This window comes from Prorops nasuta, unplaced genomic scaffold (genome assembly GCF_024137725.1).
Source record: "Prorops nasuta isolate Cenicafe-Biocafe unplaced genomic scaffold, Cenicafe_Pnas_1.2 PNAS00002, whole genome shotgun sequence".
NCBI classification, from domain to species: Eukaryota; Metazoa; Arthropoda; class Insecta; order Hymenoptera; family Bethylidae; genus Prorops; species Prorops nasuta.
In genome coordinates this window covers 7,005,462-7,026,032 of record NW_027116799.1, presented here as the reverse complement: position 1 = coordinate 7,026,032, position 20,571 = coordinate 7,005,462, and the positions used below count along the sequence as shown (strand labels likewise).

General features: G+C 40.9%; 1 protein-coding gene across 2 annotated transcripts in view; it reads left to right on the top strand.

The window, feature by feature from the left end:
• The window catches only part of LOC136779337 (lachesin-like), a 140,303-nt gene that overhangs the window by 101,233 nt on the left and 18,499 nt on the right, over positions 1 to 20,571 (top strand). Inside the window, exons 7-9 of one of the 2 annotated variants that reach the window (XM_066736876.1) lie at positions 9,940 to 10,157; positions 10,704 to 10,779; positions 16,548 to 16,656. In XM_066736876.1, the coding sequence (XP_066592973.1) occupies positions 9,940 to 10,157; positions 10,704 to 10,779; positions 16,548 to 16,573 (320 nt within the window). In that variant the 3' untranslated portion in view covers positions 16,574 to 16,656. Of the gene's footprint in view, positions 1 to 9,939; positions 10,158 to 10,703; positions 10,780 to 16,547; positions 16,657 to 20,571 lie in introns of those variants that run through there. The other variant, XM_066736871.1, reaches the window with a different exon arrangement.

Sequence of the window (20,571 nt, the reverse complement as noted above, 5' to 3'; positions counted from 1 at the left end):
CGCTCTGCACCCTCTTCACACGAAAGGAATGTTAATGCGACAATGCCTCTGCTCTTGCACCTCTTCTCAGAACTGGCGAAAATACCAAAACCTTGCTTTGACTGCTCTCTCCGATAACCTCCTATTTCTTCTATATATATATATATACTTTCAATATTTCCCCTCAACCTTAAAATCGACCGGAGAACATTGCTGGACCCTTCGATATCAGCTTTGTTTGGCTTAACGTAAATTTTACCCTACGTCTGACTTATCATTGATATTACTACTGGAATAGATTTCAAGCTAGCATAGTTGGCTTTGGCGCAGGGTGTAAAAGTTGCAGTAGCTCGGAACTTTTATAAATCCAGCGTTCGTTGGTTCTTCTAACCTGTTCAAGAGTCCAGTGGTAGGAGCTAGAAACGTGCCAGCAAGCTATCCCTCCCTCATTACCTTTCTGCCACCATCCCTTTCCGGTTCAGCGTTCCTTTCTCCCATTGCCAGCTTTCTCTTCTGCCTCTCTGCCTGCGGCCTCCTCGAATCCCTCGAGGATTTTCTCCTTAGGTACCTTTTCGTTAACTCCGTTAGAGGCTTCTTCTATCCATCCCTCTCTCGTCTGGTACACTCCCCCCCCCCCCCCCTCAAACCTCCTGACTCGATTTTCCGCCCGCGGCAGACGAGAAAAAGTCTCTCTTGTCTTTAATCGATCGTCCGGCACTCAGCGCAAAGTCCCGTAGCCATTTGCCACACGGCATCTGTACCCGTGCACCGGATAAATAAATTATTTCCCGAAATTAATTTTTCTTTTTTTTCCCCCTTTTTTTTACCCTACAGACACGTTGATTCAATCCAAGCGCTCCCTGATCCAATCAGGGTCAGCGAGTAAATAGCAGGAAGATGGCAAATTTATATCGACAGAAATTATTGAATGTTTTTGGAGTCGTTAATAGGATTTCGAGTGGATAAATGAATTATTCGAGAAATTGTATATATATATATATATATATAAAGGGTGGTGGAAGGAAGTGGTATTTTGGAAAAATGGTGGAATTAATCGATCGTACAAGGGTTAACTGTATTAAGTGGCGGTAACGAGGACCGAATGGGGGTGAGTGGTACGCGCATACGAACGCTATCAGCCGAAACACATTTTCCACGTGCGACTGCCCGGCATTTTTCACGGTTCGTTTCACGCGAAATCGATTTATCACCGCAACGGCCCCGCGCAGCGCCGCGCGACAGTTTTGCCAGCGGTCTCCGCGTTAGTCCTGCTGCCGCTTCTTTTACGCTTTATTGGCACGCTTCTATATATATATATATATACATATATATGGCGCGAAGAAAACTTTGTCGAGCAAAATTGCAGAAATTTTTCAGTAATATTAATACATATTGTCGGTATAGAGCGATAAGAAACGTTTATCGGTTTTTTGCCAAATTTCTTGGCGAGCGTTTCTTGCTCGAGGGTGAGCACAGATGCCTTTGGTGATCGTGAAAGTCGGAGGGAGAGAGAGAGAGGTCGATAGGGGGAGGAAGACCGAGCGAGGGAACTACTATGGATCAACTGGCAGCCATGAATAAACCGTTTCGAAACTTGTTTAGGTCAGATGAGTTTAATGTTTGGAGCACCTTTGCCCTAGCCCCTCCCCCCTCCCCCCTCCTCCTCCTCCGACCTCCATATGTACTTGGCACAACGGCGGTTTCAGCTCTTAACTTAATTTACCATTCTCTGTCGGCTTTATCTACCCGTGTATCTCGTTACAAGCCCCCCCCCCCTTCATCCATTTCAACCAGCAGACTCTCTCAAATTTCTTCCTCCTTCCTTCCTTCCTTCCTTCCTTCCTTCCTTCCTTCCTTCCTTCCTTCCTTCACTCCACCACAACCTGTAAGAAAATAAATTAAGAACTTTCACTGAAATAATTGGTCATTTTATATCCTTCATATTCGTTGTTTAATGAAGGATAAAAGCTTCTATGGTTTAGTCGTTGTTGAAGTATCCTGTATGTATCTCACAGGGCATGAGATTTTGCTAAGGATCTTTCTTAAGGGAGGATGATGTTGACCTTGTCTTCTTAACTACACTACGGACAAGAAAATAAATAAAAACTTTTATTAAAACAATTAGTCATTTTATATCCTTCTTATTTATTGTATGTAATAAAGGATCGAAGCATCTGTGGTTAAGGCGTTGTAGTACATACTGCAGGTTATCTCTCATAATGCACGATTTAGCAAAGGGTCGTAATTATAGGATAGGGAGTTGACTTCCCTTAGCTCCACCACCTGCAAGAAAGTAAATTATAAACTTTCACCGAAATCATTAGTCATTTTATATCCTCCATATTTGTTATGTATATAATAAAGAATCGAAACATCTGTGATTGTCGTTGCAGACATGTATTACAGGTGTCTCTCACCATGCACAATTTAGCAAAGGGTCGTAATTAGAGGGGATGAAGAGTTGACCTTCCTTCACTCCCTACCACCTACAAAAAAAAAATAAAAACTTTCATAAAAATAATTAGTCATTTTATATCCTCCATATTTATTATATATAAAAAAGAACCAAATCGTTTATGATTAAATCGTTGTAGACACATACTACAGGTGCTATCGCGATGCACGATTTAGCAAAGGGTTGTAATTACAAGATGAAGAATTATTGACCTCTTTTAACTCCACCACATGCAAGAAAATAAATAAAATCTTTCCCCAAAATAATGAGTAATTTCACAACCTCCATATTTGTTGCATATAATAAAGGTTCAAAGCATCTGTGGTTAAGTCGTAGTCGTAGAAGTATACTGCAGGTATCTCTCAATGTATGGGATTTCGCAAAGGGTCCTACGTAAGAGGGGACGGAGTTGAATAGGACCAAGTTCGGTTGGCTGCACTTTCGCCATTCCGGATCACGAAGTGACAAGCCCTGCACACCCTTGAAGCCCTCTCATGCTGATTCACACTGCAGGGGGGGAAACGCGCGCGCAACTTCGCGATACTATCCTGCGGCAAAGTATTCGGGATAAGGAATCGCATCGCCGATTCGGTTTGTACTCGGCGCCCTCTACGAAGACAGGATCAAAGGATCCAGCCTCCAAGGATTCCGCCAAGTTAGTCCTGCGAACACATCCCGCCAAATGGGTTCGATTGTCCTTCCAACTTTTCCCCACTCCCCAAAGAGAATCCTGCACGAAAGCCTCAAACTACTGTATGTAGAGCTCTGCGATCGATTTGATCTGAATTTCTGCATAGAAGCGATCGAGATGGCTTATTCGACTATAAATAAATGAATATATAAATAAATAGTTGATAATTTCTCTTTATTTATCTATTATCTACATTTTATATACATATAATATATTTATATTATATATATATATATATATATATAGCATTGGATTGTTAGTTCGTCCCGAGAAGCGAGAGAATTCCCTGTATGTAAATGGCTTAATTAAGCAAGTAGGATCCTTTGATGGTAATTGACGATAAAAGCAGGAAGCTTATTCATTATATATCTGGGAAGCGTAGTTGAGCAAGTGCTCGGCCGTGGAGATTAAAGCATTTGACCCTTATATTCAGGTTAATTCACGCGAGTTGACCAGGCTACTCAATGCGGTTACCGGGAAATCTAATACGAGGAGAGGAATTTCCAACGAACGAGCCAGCAGCCAACGTTGATTCCTCTGCCTTATATATTAAAACGATCGATGAAGATTTGGAAATAGGTATACCCACTCTCGCTGCTGCTTTTCTTCGATAAATTCCGCTTGCGATTTATGGCATGGCCAATAAAGCCCGTGTTAATTGGCCACGAGAACTCCTATCACGTTTGTAATTATACTAATCGATATCTCTGCAGTTATATACCTATAGCTACCTTATCACGATCGAATAAAAGAAATGTATAATCGGGAGCTGAGTATAATTAATTTGGAAGCAAAGATATTTTCGGTGGTCTACACTGTTTGTTATCAAGCAATATATATCGTCATTGATAAAGAAATCTTATCAAGTTTGTAATAACAACTATATCTAATTTATCATGATTTGAAAAAAGAAATGTATAATCATGAGCAGAATTATAAATGAAAAAAAAAGAAATTTTCGAGACTTGCGTAGTTCGATTAACAATAATTGAAAAAAAATACTTCAACGTTAAAGATTCGGTTGAATCGACTATAGATCCATGTCCCTCGCCGCGAGAATCCTGTGGAAGGTGTTGGTTCGAGGTGGCTCGATTTACGATAATTCCACACTGGTATTCGCGGTACTCTCGAATGTCAAACGGACGATCTAGCATGCAAAGGAAGATTCGCCACTGGCTGACAAAGCGGAAGTGCGGCTGGTGACACCGACCGAAACCCATAGACGTATTATATATATATATAGGTACACAGGAATAATAATACAAAAAGAAGCTTTGAAAATGACGAAAATAACGAGGCTTTCTCTATTATGAAATTGCAGGACGATTCTTATTATTATCAGCGAAACTAATACTCGATTAGGGAGAGATATCGAGTCGAGTGCGGCAGACGTGTGTTTACTATTGCTAACTTAGCTATTCGATAAACTTGTACAAGTTCGACAAGTCGATAATTAGTGGGGAGTCGATTACAAAGCCTCGCGTCAGGATATAATTCAGATGCGCCTTGAAAAGCTGATCCGCTTGTATCGATTACAGCTAAACTAGGCTCCTTTGTGTTCCGAGCATTGATGACTCGTCTGTCCCATCCCTATTTGTTAGCGATTTGACGAGGATCAACGGGAGAACTTGGGCTTGTCTCAATTTCACCCGGATATACCTACTATGGTATTATAACTATACACCTACTATATATACGTTAGCAGCTCGAAGTATATAAGTGCAGTGAGTATAAAATTTGTTCAAGTTTGCTGTGGCCAATGCTCCTATTAGCCACGATACGATGATTCTCGTCGTTAGAACTGGATCTGTGACGTCACTGGAGAACGATCCAGAAATTTTCTCAAGCATACAGAGACGAGATATGAATTAAATTACAATTTTCTTCTCGATTGTCTTACTGTAATATGTAAAATATAAATTTCAAGATTACTTCTATCAATGATTATTCTAAATACGAAATATGTCTAGTAAAAAAAACATATATATATACATCAGGTTCCTACCCTTTGGCAGCTGTTACACGTAAAGTATCGCGCAGCTAGTCGAAAATTAATTAGTAATTAACGATATACAGTATGATTATATACACTTGTCGATGAAATTGCTGTGTATCTTGCATGAATATGCGATAGCAGTGATTTTCCTTGGGAAGCTTTCGCGAACTTAGTTATCGACGCGATGAAACTTGACTGGTTGGAAGCATCTCGGCTAACGACAGCTGGCAGTAACGTCGTAATACCGCGCAACTTACCGCGAGTTACTTCGATCTCGACTCGAGGCATCGATCAGCGCCGACATGGCTTTTGCCAGGTATATACATATATATATATATATGATCGCAGCGATAGTTCCAACAGAAGCTGCGTGATGCATGATCCATACTTGGCGAATAATCCTCTGCAACGCGGAATATTTATTAAATCCTGAAGTCGACCTGGCTTTTAAAATTTTTTATCAAGGCTGCATCTTTATTATCCACAGGAGGGACGTTGTGCTAAGCAGAAATCCTTTTTTGTAGACAAAGCACATTTGCGTTGTGCATGGGCCAGGGCGCGATGAATTTAATAAGACCAGCAGCAAGCAAGCGTTCGGCCGGGTGCTTCGTCGAGCCGACGGCGTAGCTTCAACGCTGTTTAACTTCCAGCTGAATTAGCTTCCGCCGCGTCTCGCCTCGCAGCTCGTACATTGTTCTCCACAATCTAACCAGCTGTCGTTTACATTTCACCAAGGTTCGTGTTAATATTTAAACCTTTCGTCGCTCGCGGCGAATCGCTCTCCGTCCGAATCCCTCATCGCTATATATATATATATATATATATGCCACTACAAATTCTATCCGGTTTCTCTTCTTCCTTTTTCTTTAATTTTTTCCCCCTTTTTTTTTATCAAATTTATCCCAATCGAATACCTCGCGACGAGATGGAATCTCCGGCGGAAAGTTCCTTTCGCGAAAGAATTCAGTAGAACGAATTGAAATTAACGAAACCAAGCGCGATAAAACGTACATTCCTCCGCGCGAGGAGAATTGCAGAGCAGTGGCTGTGGGATGAAAATTAGAAGGAGATTTATTATGGCGTTATACGCAGGTATATATATGTATATAGGGGTGGGTAAAGAAAAGAGGAGAGTGAGTTTTAGGCCAGTTTGACACGATTTGGCAAAAGCGCCAGGGGAGGTGTCCTGGATCAACGGGAAGGAGGTTCTCTACTAGCACGTAATACAGGATCGTGAATTACTTTAGATTTCAGAGAAAGGATCTTGTCTCCCTCGCACTTTCTCTTCGGTCCTGGGTCGGCCCTTCACCCTGGAGACGAAGGGGCTGTCCTCGGATGGCGCAAAGGATATCCGACACCTTCTTAAAATGCAAAACATTCCGTCGCTGAGAGTGAGGGGAAATCCTTATTGCAAAGACTGGCTTCTTGCTTGCTTTCGTCCTAGCCAGCCGTACCTATATATACCAGCAGTGCGTTCGATGCACGTCGTAATATATATATATATGGTACCTTGCCTATAGTAATATTTGCAAAAATAAAAATTCATTTATCAGGACACTGTATATTCTGCACTGTTGATATAATTGATGAGTTTTACGTAGAATATTATTTGGAATATTGTGTCTTGACAAAAAATAAAACAAAATCGCGTTTTCCAAGAACCATTGTACACTGCACTGCTGTTATAACAATCTAGCTTTACGTAAAATATTATTTGGAATATTCCGTCTTGACAAAAAATTAAAACAAAGTCGTTCTCCAAGAACTAGTGTACGCTGCACTGCTTATATGACAACCGAGTTTTACATGAAATATTAATTAGAATACACTGTCTTGACACACAATTGAAACAAAATTGCTCTCCAAGAACTGATATATGTTTTGCAGGTACTGCTTATATATAATAATCGAGCTTTACATGAAATATTATTTAGAATATGCTGTCTTGACACGAAATATTGTTAAAAAACTGATTCTCTAGAAACCATCATACGCTGCACTGCTGATATAATTGATGAGCTTTACATGGAACACTATTTGAACGTTATGTTGTTGGGATTGGTGGAAATTAATGTTGACTCGGATTAAACGCCATAGGGAATTAATCAATTTTTCAGAAGCCTCTCCCGAATGGGACAGTTTAATGAATACGAAAGAAAGTCCAATTGCTCATCGCTCAGCATCCATCGTAGCAAAGGCGTTAACGGATTACGGCGCGGAAATGCGCGGGAGAAAACGAGAAAGAAAGGGGGAAGGAAAAGGTGAAAATGAAGAAAAAGATAAAGAAAAGGAAAAAGAGGGAAAAAGGTGGGGAATTAAGCGGAAGTCTCCATGGTCATCTGGTAGGACTAGACGAGGGGGTGGGGGGAGAATCGAATTTAATCGAGTCCCCGTTTACCAAAGCCCTTCAAAGAAAGGAGAACAAACCAATCTCGATCGTTCGAATGAAGAGTCAGGCGAGCTGGTAAAACTGCTAAAACTCGTCCCTCGTAGTACCACGCTGTCGAGGGAGAGAGACAGAGTGAGTTAGGGAAAGGGAAGGGAAGGGGGGGGGGGGACGCCTCTGCGCGCAGACTGGATTATCAATTCGATTTCTGATATTGCAAAAGGAATGTCGTCTGGTGAATAAATTTTTAACCTGCAGCCGCGAATCGTCCTTAAATTATACGGGCAGATCGTGGAAAAGCCATCAATAGTTTAACTTGGCGAATCCTATACGCTCCTAGATATATACTACGCTACAGTATAGGCTCGCATATTTCAATTTCTACTCACCGCACCACGTACCTATGGGACTTTCATGGGAAAAGGAAATACTGTCCTTGCGTATAAATCAAATAAATCTGGAAGTAGAATACGCGACCAGCCTATACTATTGAAAGATTTGAGAAAATATTTCGTAACATTCTTATAATAATAATAATCAACAGAGATTTTTTTGTATAATTATCGTGCAATAAACTTTGTTCAAAGTTGAGAATCAAACTGCATTTATACTTGAAAATTGTATTGAGATTCGGGGTACGTATATAAGGTAGAACTCTAAAGTTTCGAAGGAATTATTGAGAGATTTGATAAAATATTTCTTGGTCCGACTGTCTAATAATAATGACAGACTCCTTTGGTTATAATTACTGTGACATGGACTTTATCGAAGTGGAATATAAAATTGAGTTTCCTGGAAAATTATATTGAGATTTGCAGTATAGTATAACGCAGAGCTCTAAAGCTTGGGAGGAATATGTTTTGCAGGATAGTAAATGAGACAAGTGAAATAAGATAAATATATATAGTATATAAAGGTCAGAGTGGATTTCACGAAGGATAGAAAAGGAGTAGGTATAGTGAAAGGAAGGAAGAGAGATTGGCTGGATTTACGAGTGGCTAATGTTGCATTCAAGACGACTCGGTTGACTTTAAAGCACGTAGATGTAAATGACTGAAAGTCCCTTCCGGTGGTTTCTCCAGGAGTCAACGCGCATCTTTGCACCTCCGCGGAGAATTCTAGTCTAGAATCGCGTTAAAGGAGGATTCCGCCTTTCCACCCTATCGCTGTATCTAATTAGATCTGCATGCGCAAGTATAGCTCAAGCGGGACGCCAAGAAAACTGACGTATCTCGCACGAATAATCATATATACTTGCTGCGCTTTAAACACCGCGGTATCAAATAAACTCAGCAGCCTGTAGTACACTTGATTACTTTGAAAAATATTCACTTTGGTGGAAACTTGAAATTTTTCAACGTTTTTCTAAAATTAATCATTATTTAAGATGAGAATAATTGGAGTCAATTGGTATAATCTCGCTAGAATAATTTACTTGCTGTGTTCAGTATGAAACGAACCTAGTTTTCTGTGATACACTCATTGCTTTGAAAAATATTCAATTCGTTGGAAACTTGACATTTTTCAACGTTATCTTATAAATTAATAATAATTTAAGAAGAAAACAATTGGAATCTATTGATATAATCTTGTACTCGCAGTATTGAATAAACTCAGTATTTAGTAGTTGCAGTACTCTCGGTAACTTTGAAAAATAATCAATCCGTTGGAAACCAGAAATTTTGCAACATTCGCCAAGCACGATAATTATATCAGACGAGAACAATTGGAATCTATATAGTTCGATGCCTTAAATTGGGTGCGAGCTGCGAACACGTTCGGTTTGATTCTATTAAAATTTCAAGACTCGTTGTGCAAGGCCAGACGTCTCTGGTGGTGGGTCGAGAGTCCCCCAACCCCGCACTTGCTTACCCTTCGTACGAAACTCCAAACCGCCAAGTAGGTGGGTTAGGTTTATTCTTACGAGGTTTAAGTTAAATTGAAGTGCTCCTGCGTTATCGCGACCCACGACGCCAGTTTGAGAGGCCGTTCATCGAAATGGGATTACTTTTTTATTGAAGCAAAACCCCCTCTCCCTCCTCTTCCCTTTCTTAGCGTAATATGTTTAGCCCCTGTCCCGATAGAATGCCAGGCCAACTTTTGCTATCTCGACGAGAGAATATGTCAAACTTGGCTAATTTGCTTTTTTTCCTCGTGTGAAACAGCGGAGCTGCTTTTTCTAAAATTGTACAATCTCCATATGTATATTTATATATGTATATGTGTGTATAATGCACAAGCATATATTACAAGAAAACAATGGTACAATAAGGTAACAGCTGAAAGACACAGCTGTCATTTAACACGTGTCATTTAAAAGAGACCAAGGGTTTGTTGAGATTTGGGGTGAGATTTATAGAGGAGGGCAGGAAGAGAGCATGCACTGCCAGTAATTGGAACATTTATGAGCCAATCGATCACTCGTGTTGCAGTTCCTCCGATGCTCTGGATTCCCCACCAATTGGTCGGCTCTCCCCTAGGATATTCCGTCACGCTGGAGTGCCACACCGAGGCTCACCCGACATCCTTGAACTACTGGACCAGAGAGGATGGCCTGATGATTCACGAGAACAGCAAATACAAGACCACGTCCATCCCTGAAAAACCAGCATACAAAACTCACATGAGTCTCACCATCAACGATATTCAGGTGAGTCAATATTTATCAAGAAAATTCACTTTTATTATTCGATGCTGAATTGCATCCCCCCCCTCCCCCCTTCTCTTTATGCTTTTACTTCGTCATTTTCAAATACCTTGAGTACCTACAAAATTCGATTGATAAAACTTGGCTGAGGAAAACGCACCGAGTAGAATTTTCTACTGCATGGATATAACTATAGTATATACATAGAAACGAATGGGAATTTTATCGTGAGGATAACGGTGAAAGGGAGGGGGGAGGGGGGGGGGCTAAAACTGCCTAGAAAAGTTACCGAGGCCGAAACTATACTTTTCCATCATTCCGAGCCAGAATTAAGCAGTAAACATTAGCCTCCGCCTGAGTCAACAGGTGATACCCTGGAATTGTGTGGCTCGAAAACTTTATTCCCACCAAGGTTGCGTAAAATAAGTATACTGTACCGTGCACACTATATATGTACACACAGTTATAGAAACAAAGAAAGATCGATCGGCAGCTTTTTCGATTCAACTTCCGCTCACCATCGTTCATTTCTTCATTTTCTCCTTTCAGAATGAGGATTACGGCAGCTACAAGTGCGTCGCGAAAAATCCACGAGGGGAAACCGACGGCTCCATTCGACTATATAGTAAGTTTAGCCTTATTTACCCTTTAAACCATCCGCAAGTACGTTTGCCGAGCTAATGACGGATCCTTCCTGTTTCCTGTGCGTTTCACTGTACGTGTGAGCGTGCACTCGTATTCGTGCCTAGACTGCATACCGGGTGACCCGAGAAAAACCAGATAGAATAAATTTGAGCAAACACTGAACGAGTTGAAATGCTGAAAGAAATTAAGTAAATTTGGATTTTTTAAAATATTACTTCTAACGTAGTACACGAATATTAGAGTAGCTTGTATATGTATAGTAAGATTTAAGAGGAATGTTTTCCAACGCTACCCCTTATCAGAAATCTTTATATCAGATTTTGGAGACACCGAGTACGTGGGAGATAAGACCTGGTAGAAGGTACGATTCCACGCTCATAACGTATGCATATGACATGGAGGGATGCTTGGCGTAGTGTATACACTCAGGGAGAGGTCACGTGTACCTACGCTAGCTTGTGGAAAGAGAAAGCGAGAAAGAAAGAAAGGAATAAAAAAAGGAGAGAAGTGGAGAGAGAGGGAGAGAGAGCACAAGAGGGAGAGACTCGCATGTAAGAAGCGTAAAAACGAGAAGTAGCATCGGAGAGAAAGATTTTTCTATGTACAAAGGATATAAAATGAGAGGCGAGGAGGATTTTTCTGCAAAGAGAAATAGCTTAGAAGAATGAAGGAGAAAGAAAGGGGATAGGAGAGTTAATAAAGAGTTTGAACGAGAAAGAATCTCGTGTGTGTTTGAGGGGTAGGAGTTGGGGGGGGGGGGGTGGGACTCTGGAAAGAGTAGGATGCGAGTGTTGAAGGGTAGGGGAAGTTGGGGGGGAGGGGGATGGTAACAGCTTCGAGCCGCCAAGAGACGGGCTGAGTCTCTCCATTAGCATGCATCAGTTTTTCGCATTAGCGACATTCAAATGAAGCTGGCGTTTAGCATAAAAGGCTACCGCGGAAAAAGGGAAGCGTCACCCCCGGCTATTCTCCAATAAGGGAAAAGCCCCCGAGGTTTAAAAGGGTTCCTCCTGTACTCGTGATTTCTAATACGCCTTGTATTAAGGATCAAATTCCACCGGATTACCACGAGTGGGTAAAAAAATTGGCTAACTCGCGCAATGAATAATTGTTAGCCTCGAGTTTTCCCTTTGATACAGAGTGTGTGTGTGTGTGTGTGTGTATAGGGGAGGGGAGTGACAAAGGAAGATGACGTGTTTCTTGCTAGAAACGTACACTGCTTCGGATTGATTATAAAATATTCGAGCCACTTGGAGAATATCGGAAAAGCGTTTTGATATCGAGGCCAATCTAAAAGAAAGACGAGATGCAGATGTCTGGCGAATAAAACGAAAATCAGGCTGTACCGTAATAAAAAGCAGAGAAACTGATCAATATAGGCGAACAGAATTAATTATTACCAAACACTGCGAAACTGAGATTGATAGCACGCGTATATTTCGTGGAATAGCCGAGTTGATTTTTGAGAGCTTGCAAGCTCGGAAGGGCAAAATTGCTGTTATAGTCCTTAAAAGGATAATCGATACCAGCTCGATATATTTCCAATGGATGATTCACCGCACCGTTGCACCGGCACTAATTTTGAATTATGTATATTCGCGTGAGGGTAGAAGGGGTAGGGGGTGGTTTGTTAGTGCGCGCGCAATTAGTCACCAGGTAAAAGCTCCGAGGCAAATACACTGTTCACGACCATTAATAAGCTCCTCGACTGTGTATAGCCAATGCTTCAAAGATTCCCCCTCGACTATACGTATACATATATGTGTGTACAAGAGGTTCAAGATTTTGGCAGTAATAATAAATGATAAATTTGGTCTTTGAAAATCCAAGAGAATTTATTCCCCTGCAAATCTCTCGTCCAAGAAGATTTCTCGCTGGGACAACTAAAGATTTTTTGGCAAAAAGTTACTATTATGTTTGGGGAGACAGTGTGGTGTAGGGGTTGGGGGGTGGGGGATGCGCACGTGACTGTCAGCCGGAGCTGTTCATTGTGAGGCAACGTGTCGATCAGAAAACGACACTGTCGCAAACTGAAAAGGAGAAAAGGGAGCTTTACTCCGAGCAAACTTGGCGGAGTTACGCCCGGAATCTCTTGTTTATTGAGCTATATAAGCCCGGGCTTTTCTCCTCTGTGAAATCCACTAAATCAAATGGCGTACGCGAGCCATCCCAACAAAAACCCAGTTAATAACGCGTTGATAAATTTAATCTGCTGGTATTCGTTGGCCAATTCGTGACGTTTAATCATAAATAAACAGCTCGGTGAACGCGCTGATACGCGAATCGGAAAAGCTCGTTAATAATCCATCTATCTTTTATTTCTGATCAATCTTATCGATCTGTCCAGACCATTTGCTAATTATTATTGCACGCGAAATACAGTAATTTGCTTAGAAAAATAATACCGGGCAAGCACCGTTTACACCGGGAGTGAGATTGATTATTAAAAAGCTCACGTCTCGGAACATCAAAGCTTTATCTCGATAGCTCATGCGCTTTTCTTTGCTAATAATTAATTTCTTACTCTCGACCCGGTGTATTCGCTATTGGCTTATAAATTAAATGCTTGTATTAACGCTTAGGTATATATATGTATACATATATATATACTATTGACTCTGAAAGATATAGGTACGGAAACTTTTCATCTTAATTCCATCCAAAGAGCAGACCCTCCATATCCTTTTATATCCAACTTTTGGCATCGACAAGCTACAATTTATCCATCAAATTTAAGTAGAAAATTAAACCGCGCTCTTTTGAAACCAATCAATCCGTACCAGGCTGGATAGTTTTATTTCATTATAAAAAAAAGGAGGAGCAGTATAGAAAAAAAAGGTGAGATAAACATTTGTATTTTTCACGAATAAAATTCAGGATAAGAATTCGGAAAGAGTAGTCTCGATTTAATCGTCTCGATCACGTCTGATCTAAAGTCAAATCCGAAGCGACGCTCGCGAGGAATTCAAATTCCCGTGAGTCCCGTAGGACGGGACGGGATAAGCCTGGTCGGTGTCCGAGTCGGCACGTGATTGGCCTTAGCTGGAAGGAGAAGAAGAAAAATAGTGGGAAAAGCTGCGCAGGACAGGCTATATAGGAAAGGGGGAGGCCGATGGAAGAAGCTTCCAAAATTAAGTGGTAGCAGTCAGAGATATGTCAGGCGAGTTTTATTAAGCGGCATAAAAAAGAGATTTGTAGTCTGACTGAGGATACTTCCCCCCCCCCCCCCCCTCCGTGTGCCTCTTTCTTCCAAGGGGAGGAGGCCACCCCGGTACCAAGTGGGTTGGGGTGCTTTCAAGCAGGAGGTCGTAGAGATATGAATTTATTATTAAGGACAGCCTAAGGGTAAAAGTACCCTTGTTTCTTGATATCCAGTCCCAAACCCCAAGAAACCACCCCTCCTCGCTTACCCACTTCCTCCGCTCCACCCCTCCTCTCTATCCATTTTTCATCATTTTCTTCATTCATTCTCCTGTGCTTCAAGTTATTTCATTTCATCCCCTCCACGGGGCACGCTTCTCTCGTTTCCTCGCTTGGATTTATCTCGATCTTATTTTCTCTCTCTATTAAAATATTGTCGCAACGATGACGTTCGTACAGGTGCGCTGCAATGACACCTACCTGTTTTCCAGAATGTTAATTCTCAGTTTGATTGCTGGAATTATTTTTATTCCACGAATTTCTTGGGCATTTAGTTTAATTACCACTATACAAATGACTGGATAATGGTACAGGTTAATGAAACAGCAGTGCACTGTACTACTATATCGTTAATAATTACACTGTTGTCTTGGTGACATGTGTAAACTCCACCTAAATCAAATTTGGTGCACCCTCGTCGAATGGGGCATATCAATTATGCATGGAAATCGAGATAGGTGCACACCGGTGTTTATTACCCAGTAATTTGTCAAGGAAACACCTTCATCATTCGATTCATCCTGAAAGCCCCCCTCTCTATACGATTTCAATTACTAATGTCAGGTCTACGTGGAGTTTTCACAATTTTTTTCGAGAGATATTTTAATCGATATTTATCAGCCAGTAATTTGCCAAGGGCTGTAATTTCATTTCTGGCTCGCGATCACATTTACCATTATTCTCAATTACAATCAATTCTATCCAACTTTTCCCTTGGCTATCCATACCCACTCGAGGAGGCAATTTCCCCGTGCATCTTTATCCGAGGAGGGTTACGTGAGATTTAGAAATTCATCCTAAAGTCTCGTTACAGAATGGAGTTTGCCGAGATTTTTCCCCGCTTGTACTGAATTTCGTTAATGAATTTTTAAATAAGCCAGGATAAGCACAGTTCTGTAGCACTACCCTTCAAGAATCTTGTACGCTTCTCATCACGCCCTATCGAACTTCTCGACCACAGCTCGTTCGCCTTAATTATGAATTGATCAGACTTTCGCAAACTCGCTAGTCGTGCATTTGACGTCACCTAAACTTTCCACCAAGAAAAATCCAAATTACATCCTCATCCCGAACGAGACTGTTATAATCTAGTGCTGGAAAATCGTCGGAACCGTCCAGCAGTCGTAAAATAAATTCCACCATGCTTGAAAAATCTGCAAAACTCGATGCAAATTTCTTGATTGGAGAAATTTCAACGTTCTGCAACACATGACTCGACTTTGCGCATCAAGGGGGATATATCGAGCGTAGCGGAGAAATTGTAATTAATTTCTGTATGATTCTCCATTTCCAGCAGCGTAATTTACTACCTATAATTTCGTGGCATTGGGTTTAACACTTATGCTCCACTTACGTAGGCCGCGTTAGGCATTGGAATCATAATGGATGCACATATATGGAACGAGGGCCCGAGTTAATTACGCATGGTAGCCCAACACACACACACACACACACACACATATAGAGAGCTATGCCACGCTGGCCGCTAAACTCTAAAGACAATGCAAATGTCCCCTGCGTAATTGACACTCGGCTCACCTTTTACAATAAAGCTTTCTCAATTATGCAAGTATAGTCCCACGAAGAACAATTTCCACCCAGCTGCTAGCTATTATATATATATATATATATACAGTTGTGTGTCACTGAAAATCTTCGACTCATCGCACCACTCGGCGTCGCTACAAGAATAATAACAATAATATCACTAGTAATAACATTATTACCGAAGATAAGCAAAATTCAATTGCGTTAATTAGATGGGATTGGTAATGGCGAGATGAAAGTTTATCGCCGGATAAAATTACGGGTCCAAGGTGCGGTACGGATAATGAGTTTACTACAACCGACTATATATAGATGTGTATATCTATATATATGGGAGGGGGTGGAGCTTAGAGAAATAATAAGATAATAAGATTTAATTGCTTCTTAAAGCATTTTACCAAGGATCAGCTATTTTTAACCCATAAAGACGTACAATAGCTGGAGATAAAGTAGTTTCAACTTATATAGAGCAGCCTTGAATAAACTCAAGATTTAATTGGCATCCTTCCATAGCTTAGTTAGCGTTTACAAAGCAGCATTGTGCTTTTCCACTGCTTTTATTGGTTAAACGTGCTTTCTTTTAGCACGGTATTGTAAGATTCTCTTGTAACTTTTTACGCTTCCTTCAATTTCTCTCAGACTTGTTCCCTTTTTTCCTTTGTTTTTTCTTTGTTTGTTTCGCTCTTTCTTTGTCTTTTTGTCGCTGATTTTTTTTTCTCTCCAATTCATTGAATTGGTTGATAAATGAGCGAATCGGCTCAGGGTTCTTGAATGTTTCAGGCCGGAAGTTTCAAGAAGCTGCGTGATATGAAGTCGTCTCAAAGTTCTCCACGATCAATTTAATTATGAATCGATATGGAGGCTGGAGGACAAGAAACGGGTCAGCCGCAAGCTCGGACGCAAAAATCCTGGGCGTCATCGTGGCGCTCGTAAAAGTTTCGCGAGTGGAAAAGCCCCCGAGGTTTCTTTCAAAGTTTCCTCCTTCTACGCGTTGGTGATCCGCGTTTCGATAAATTATTTATACCGCGAGACCAAGGAATTCGCGAAATTGTTATCGATGCGCCCCCAGGCTGGAATTTGAAAAATACATATAAATCAACCGAGATTCCTCCAGTCCAATAACTCCATTGGTTTAACCTTGGACGATATATATATATATGTTATCGTTGGATTAATCCCTGTTTAATGGCTAATTTAGCATCGTTTTCAATTATTTCCAACCGCGTGTTCCGTGCATGTAGTAGCTTCTTTTTTATCTTCCAGCTGTTTTTGTGCTTAAGAATTTAAAAGGGAGGGGGGGGGGGGGATAATCAAGTGCGTGTGGGTCGCTGGAAATTCTTGCGAAAATCAGAGTAGAGACAGGAGGGGGGCGGAGGGAAAAAGAAAAACTCGTTAGTTTGTCAAATGGAAATGGTAAGGGGATAAGCCTGGGGACAAAAGTTAATGAGTGACGTTCATTATTTCCTCTGCCCCTCTCCTATCCCTTTTGGTGGAGCTGCTACATTGCCGGATGCTGTTCGCTAAACGCTTCAATTCATTACTGCTAAAGGCTAACGTCCCCGAAATGAGCACACTCGTCGCAATTGGAAAGATTTCCGTTGAATTAAAAAGGGGAACTTTTCTCAGACTTCCACTTTTACCATTCTTCCCGCTCCCGGAGCTCCGTGCTAACACACCTCGTTGAGAATTATTTCGTCAGAAAGAAAAAAACTCACTTTCTCGTACAGCGGAGAAAAGCTTTTGAGATTGAAATAATTAACAAATATGGCCAATGAGACGTTGAGACGTAAACAGTGACGATTTGTTTAAAGAAATATTATTTCGTTGGTATATATAGGTATAAGGAAGCAATATGATTGGTCGAAGATTATTTCCATCGGGCGATGGATTTTGCTATTCCAGTCGCAGCTCGTCCATTAAGCATGATAAAGGAAGGCTTGTTCCTGAGATAAGGAAATGTAATATTCGTTGTAATCCAAAACAGGGTAAGAATTCACGACGCGTTCGACAGAAATTTTTGTTCGTCACAGGGGAAGAACGTCGATACAGGCTGAATGTATTTTCAGTATTCAGGCAGTCTGGTCGCGGATTGAGAATATCAAGTATCTCCTGGCGAGTGTAAAAAGCATCTCTACAGAGCGAGAGAAAAAAACTCAAATATATCGATCTTTATCACCGAATCCTCTTTCGAGCCCAAGTTTTTTTTATCGCATGAGCAACATTTAAAGGAATACTCTCGAGGAAACGTACTGATAAGAAGAGAATTTTGTCAGGATCATTGCACGAGGACCTTGCAAGCATTTCGCGTGACTTAATCGGAGCTTTGATCTGCCTCTGACTGTACATATATATTTATGAACGACGAGAAAAAAAAAAGATAGGCTCCGTCGGTAAAACAGGCTTTATTAGCGGGAGTCCAGTTTGCTCGAAATTCGGTAAATGCGGCTATAAATGTGGGCAATCTATTGAGTATAATGTGCATTAGTCAAGATATCGAAGTTGCGGTTTGAAAGGCAAACTATGCTCGCTATAACAACTGGCAGCTGCAGACCAATAAGCCGGGCATTGTTGTGGCATAAGGAGCTTATATGTATTTGGATGGGAAACTCCCTACCGCAGCGGAGGACCTTCCGAACAAAAAACGTCGAAAAATATAAGAGAGCATCGATGCCCAAGATATCTCGGAGGGAGCGAGTGTCTCCTCTCCATACAGCCAGAGAGAAATTCAAATGTACCGACCGAGCTCCCTTTCTGATTCCCCATTATACTATTGATATAATGAAACGTTCTCAGTAACGTAATGTAGCAGTACAAGCGTAACAAAGTTAAATCGGACAATCTCTATCGACAACTCACGAAATCAAGTAAATAGAGAGAGAAATAATGAGGCTTAAGGGGATAGCGAAGCTGCTCGGTCGGTAAAAACATCGAAAAATATATAAAGGAGCATGGATGAAAGAGCGAGTTTCTCCTCTATATACTATAGTCAGAGAGAATTTCGAATGTACCGATCGAGCTCTCGTTTTACGATTCACCCTATTATACTATTGATATAATGAAATGTGTTCAGTATAACGTAATGTAGTACACTAAAAGCATAGCAAAGTGAATCGGACAATCTCTGCTATCAAAGCGCACGAAATATCAAGTGTATAGAAAAATAAAATATGCAACCTTAAGGGGATAGGGCAAAGCTGCTCTGTCGGTAAATATACCATAATTATAATTAAAAATCTTGAAAGAAATAAGAAAGCATCGATGACCATGATAAATCGAAGAAAGGATGTGCTTCCTCTCTATACTATATTTGGAAAAAATGTTATATTTATCAACCGAGCATCTCCCGCACTTCTGATTTCCCATTATGATATTAATTCAATGAACCGTCCTCTGTAACAACAAAAAATACCACAATAAAATCAAAGTAAAAAACTCAAAGCCTCTATCGAAGCATCACGAAAGACCAAGTACATAAAGAAAAAAATAAGGAAACTTTAAGGGGATAGCGAGAAGCTGCTCGATCGGTAAATACATCGATATTAGATTTCAGCGTTAAACAGGATGATGTGTTTTCTAGTTGACGCACAAAGTGGTACAGGGAATGAAATTGAGCCGTTGGGAAATGGAATGGATTTGTGGAAGGCGTAAGTTTTCCTTGGAGCGAGAGATGAGACTTTTCATAAACTTTTGGTATTCGGTAGTTTGAGCAGATGTATCTGAATATGTCAGCTTTAACAAAACATTGTGACACCCGCAAGGCTTTCGCGGGCTCGCTGGATCGAGAGATTGACTCGCGCAGTATCTGCGAGAGAGATTGAAGGTGCCCTAAAAGGCAGATGCAATTTCTCAGTAGCGGGGATTGATGGAATTCACGACTTCCGCGACGGAACTCCCACGCTTTCGCGCATTCACGATTGGTCTGCATGCGAGTAGCTTTGCTGGTAAATCGGTTTTTCCGCCGCACCGCGCCCCGCCGATAGGAAGCAGGAAAAGAAATGACAACGACGCTGAAAAGAGAGACGAAAGAGCGAAAGACAGTTCTCGCTTCTGTGTCCATTTCTTTGTAGCACGTACCTATATGGCGCAACGCGTTTCGAGAAGCTTCGAGTTTCTCGCAGCTGCCAGGTCAGCAGCAGGGATGCGCGAAAATGCTTTATTATGCTTGCAACTCGCCAGATTCATTCGCACCAACTTTCTAGACGCGACCGGGGACTTTGTGTTTTCTTTTGGCGGTTTGCCCGATAAATAGCCAGCAACTACTTTGAAGTACTCCAATATCCCCTGCGCTCTGTAAAAGCAAGAAAATGAAAAAAGCGTGTATTAATTTCTGTACAGGCGGAAAAGAGGACAAATCAAAATGGATTGTTATATCAAATGGTACAGCTACGCTTTACCCATATCGCATATATACAACGATGGAAATTTAATTATATCTATGAGCAGTAATAGGCGATTCGCGTTTGCGTCTCTACAATTAATAATGAATTTATTTAATGGGAAACCACTAATTAAGGCTTTCTAGTCAATTATGACTTTTTGCTCGTTCGCGCTAATGCAATTAAAATTACAATAGCTTCTTAATTATGAGCTAATCAAAGGTTTCCAATTCTACTGCGACCATATCCTCCCCACCCCCTCTCAGTTAATGCATAATTAGTTTCCCATTGTTCATTCGTGCAACCAAGATTAATCGACATCAAATGGTTTAATTTGTTCGGAATTTCGGTAATACCAGCAATTGAATGAAATAGTTTTAAATAGATCTTAGTTAAATTTGCAATAAATTTGTCCTCGGCTCTTTAAA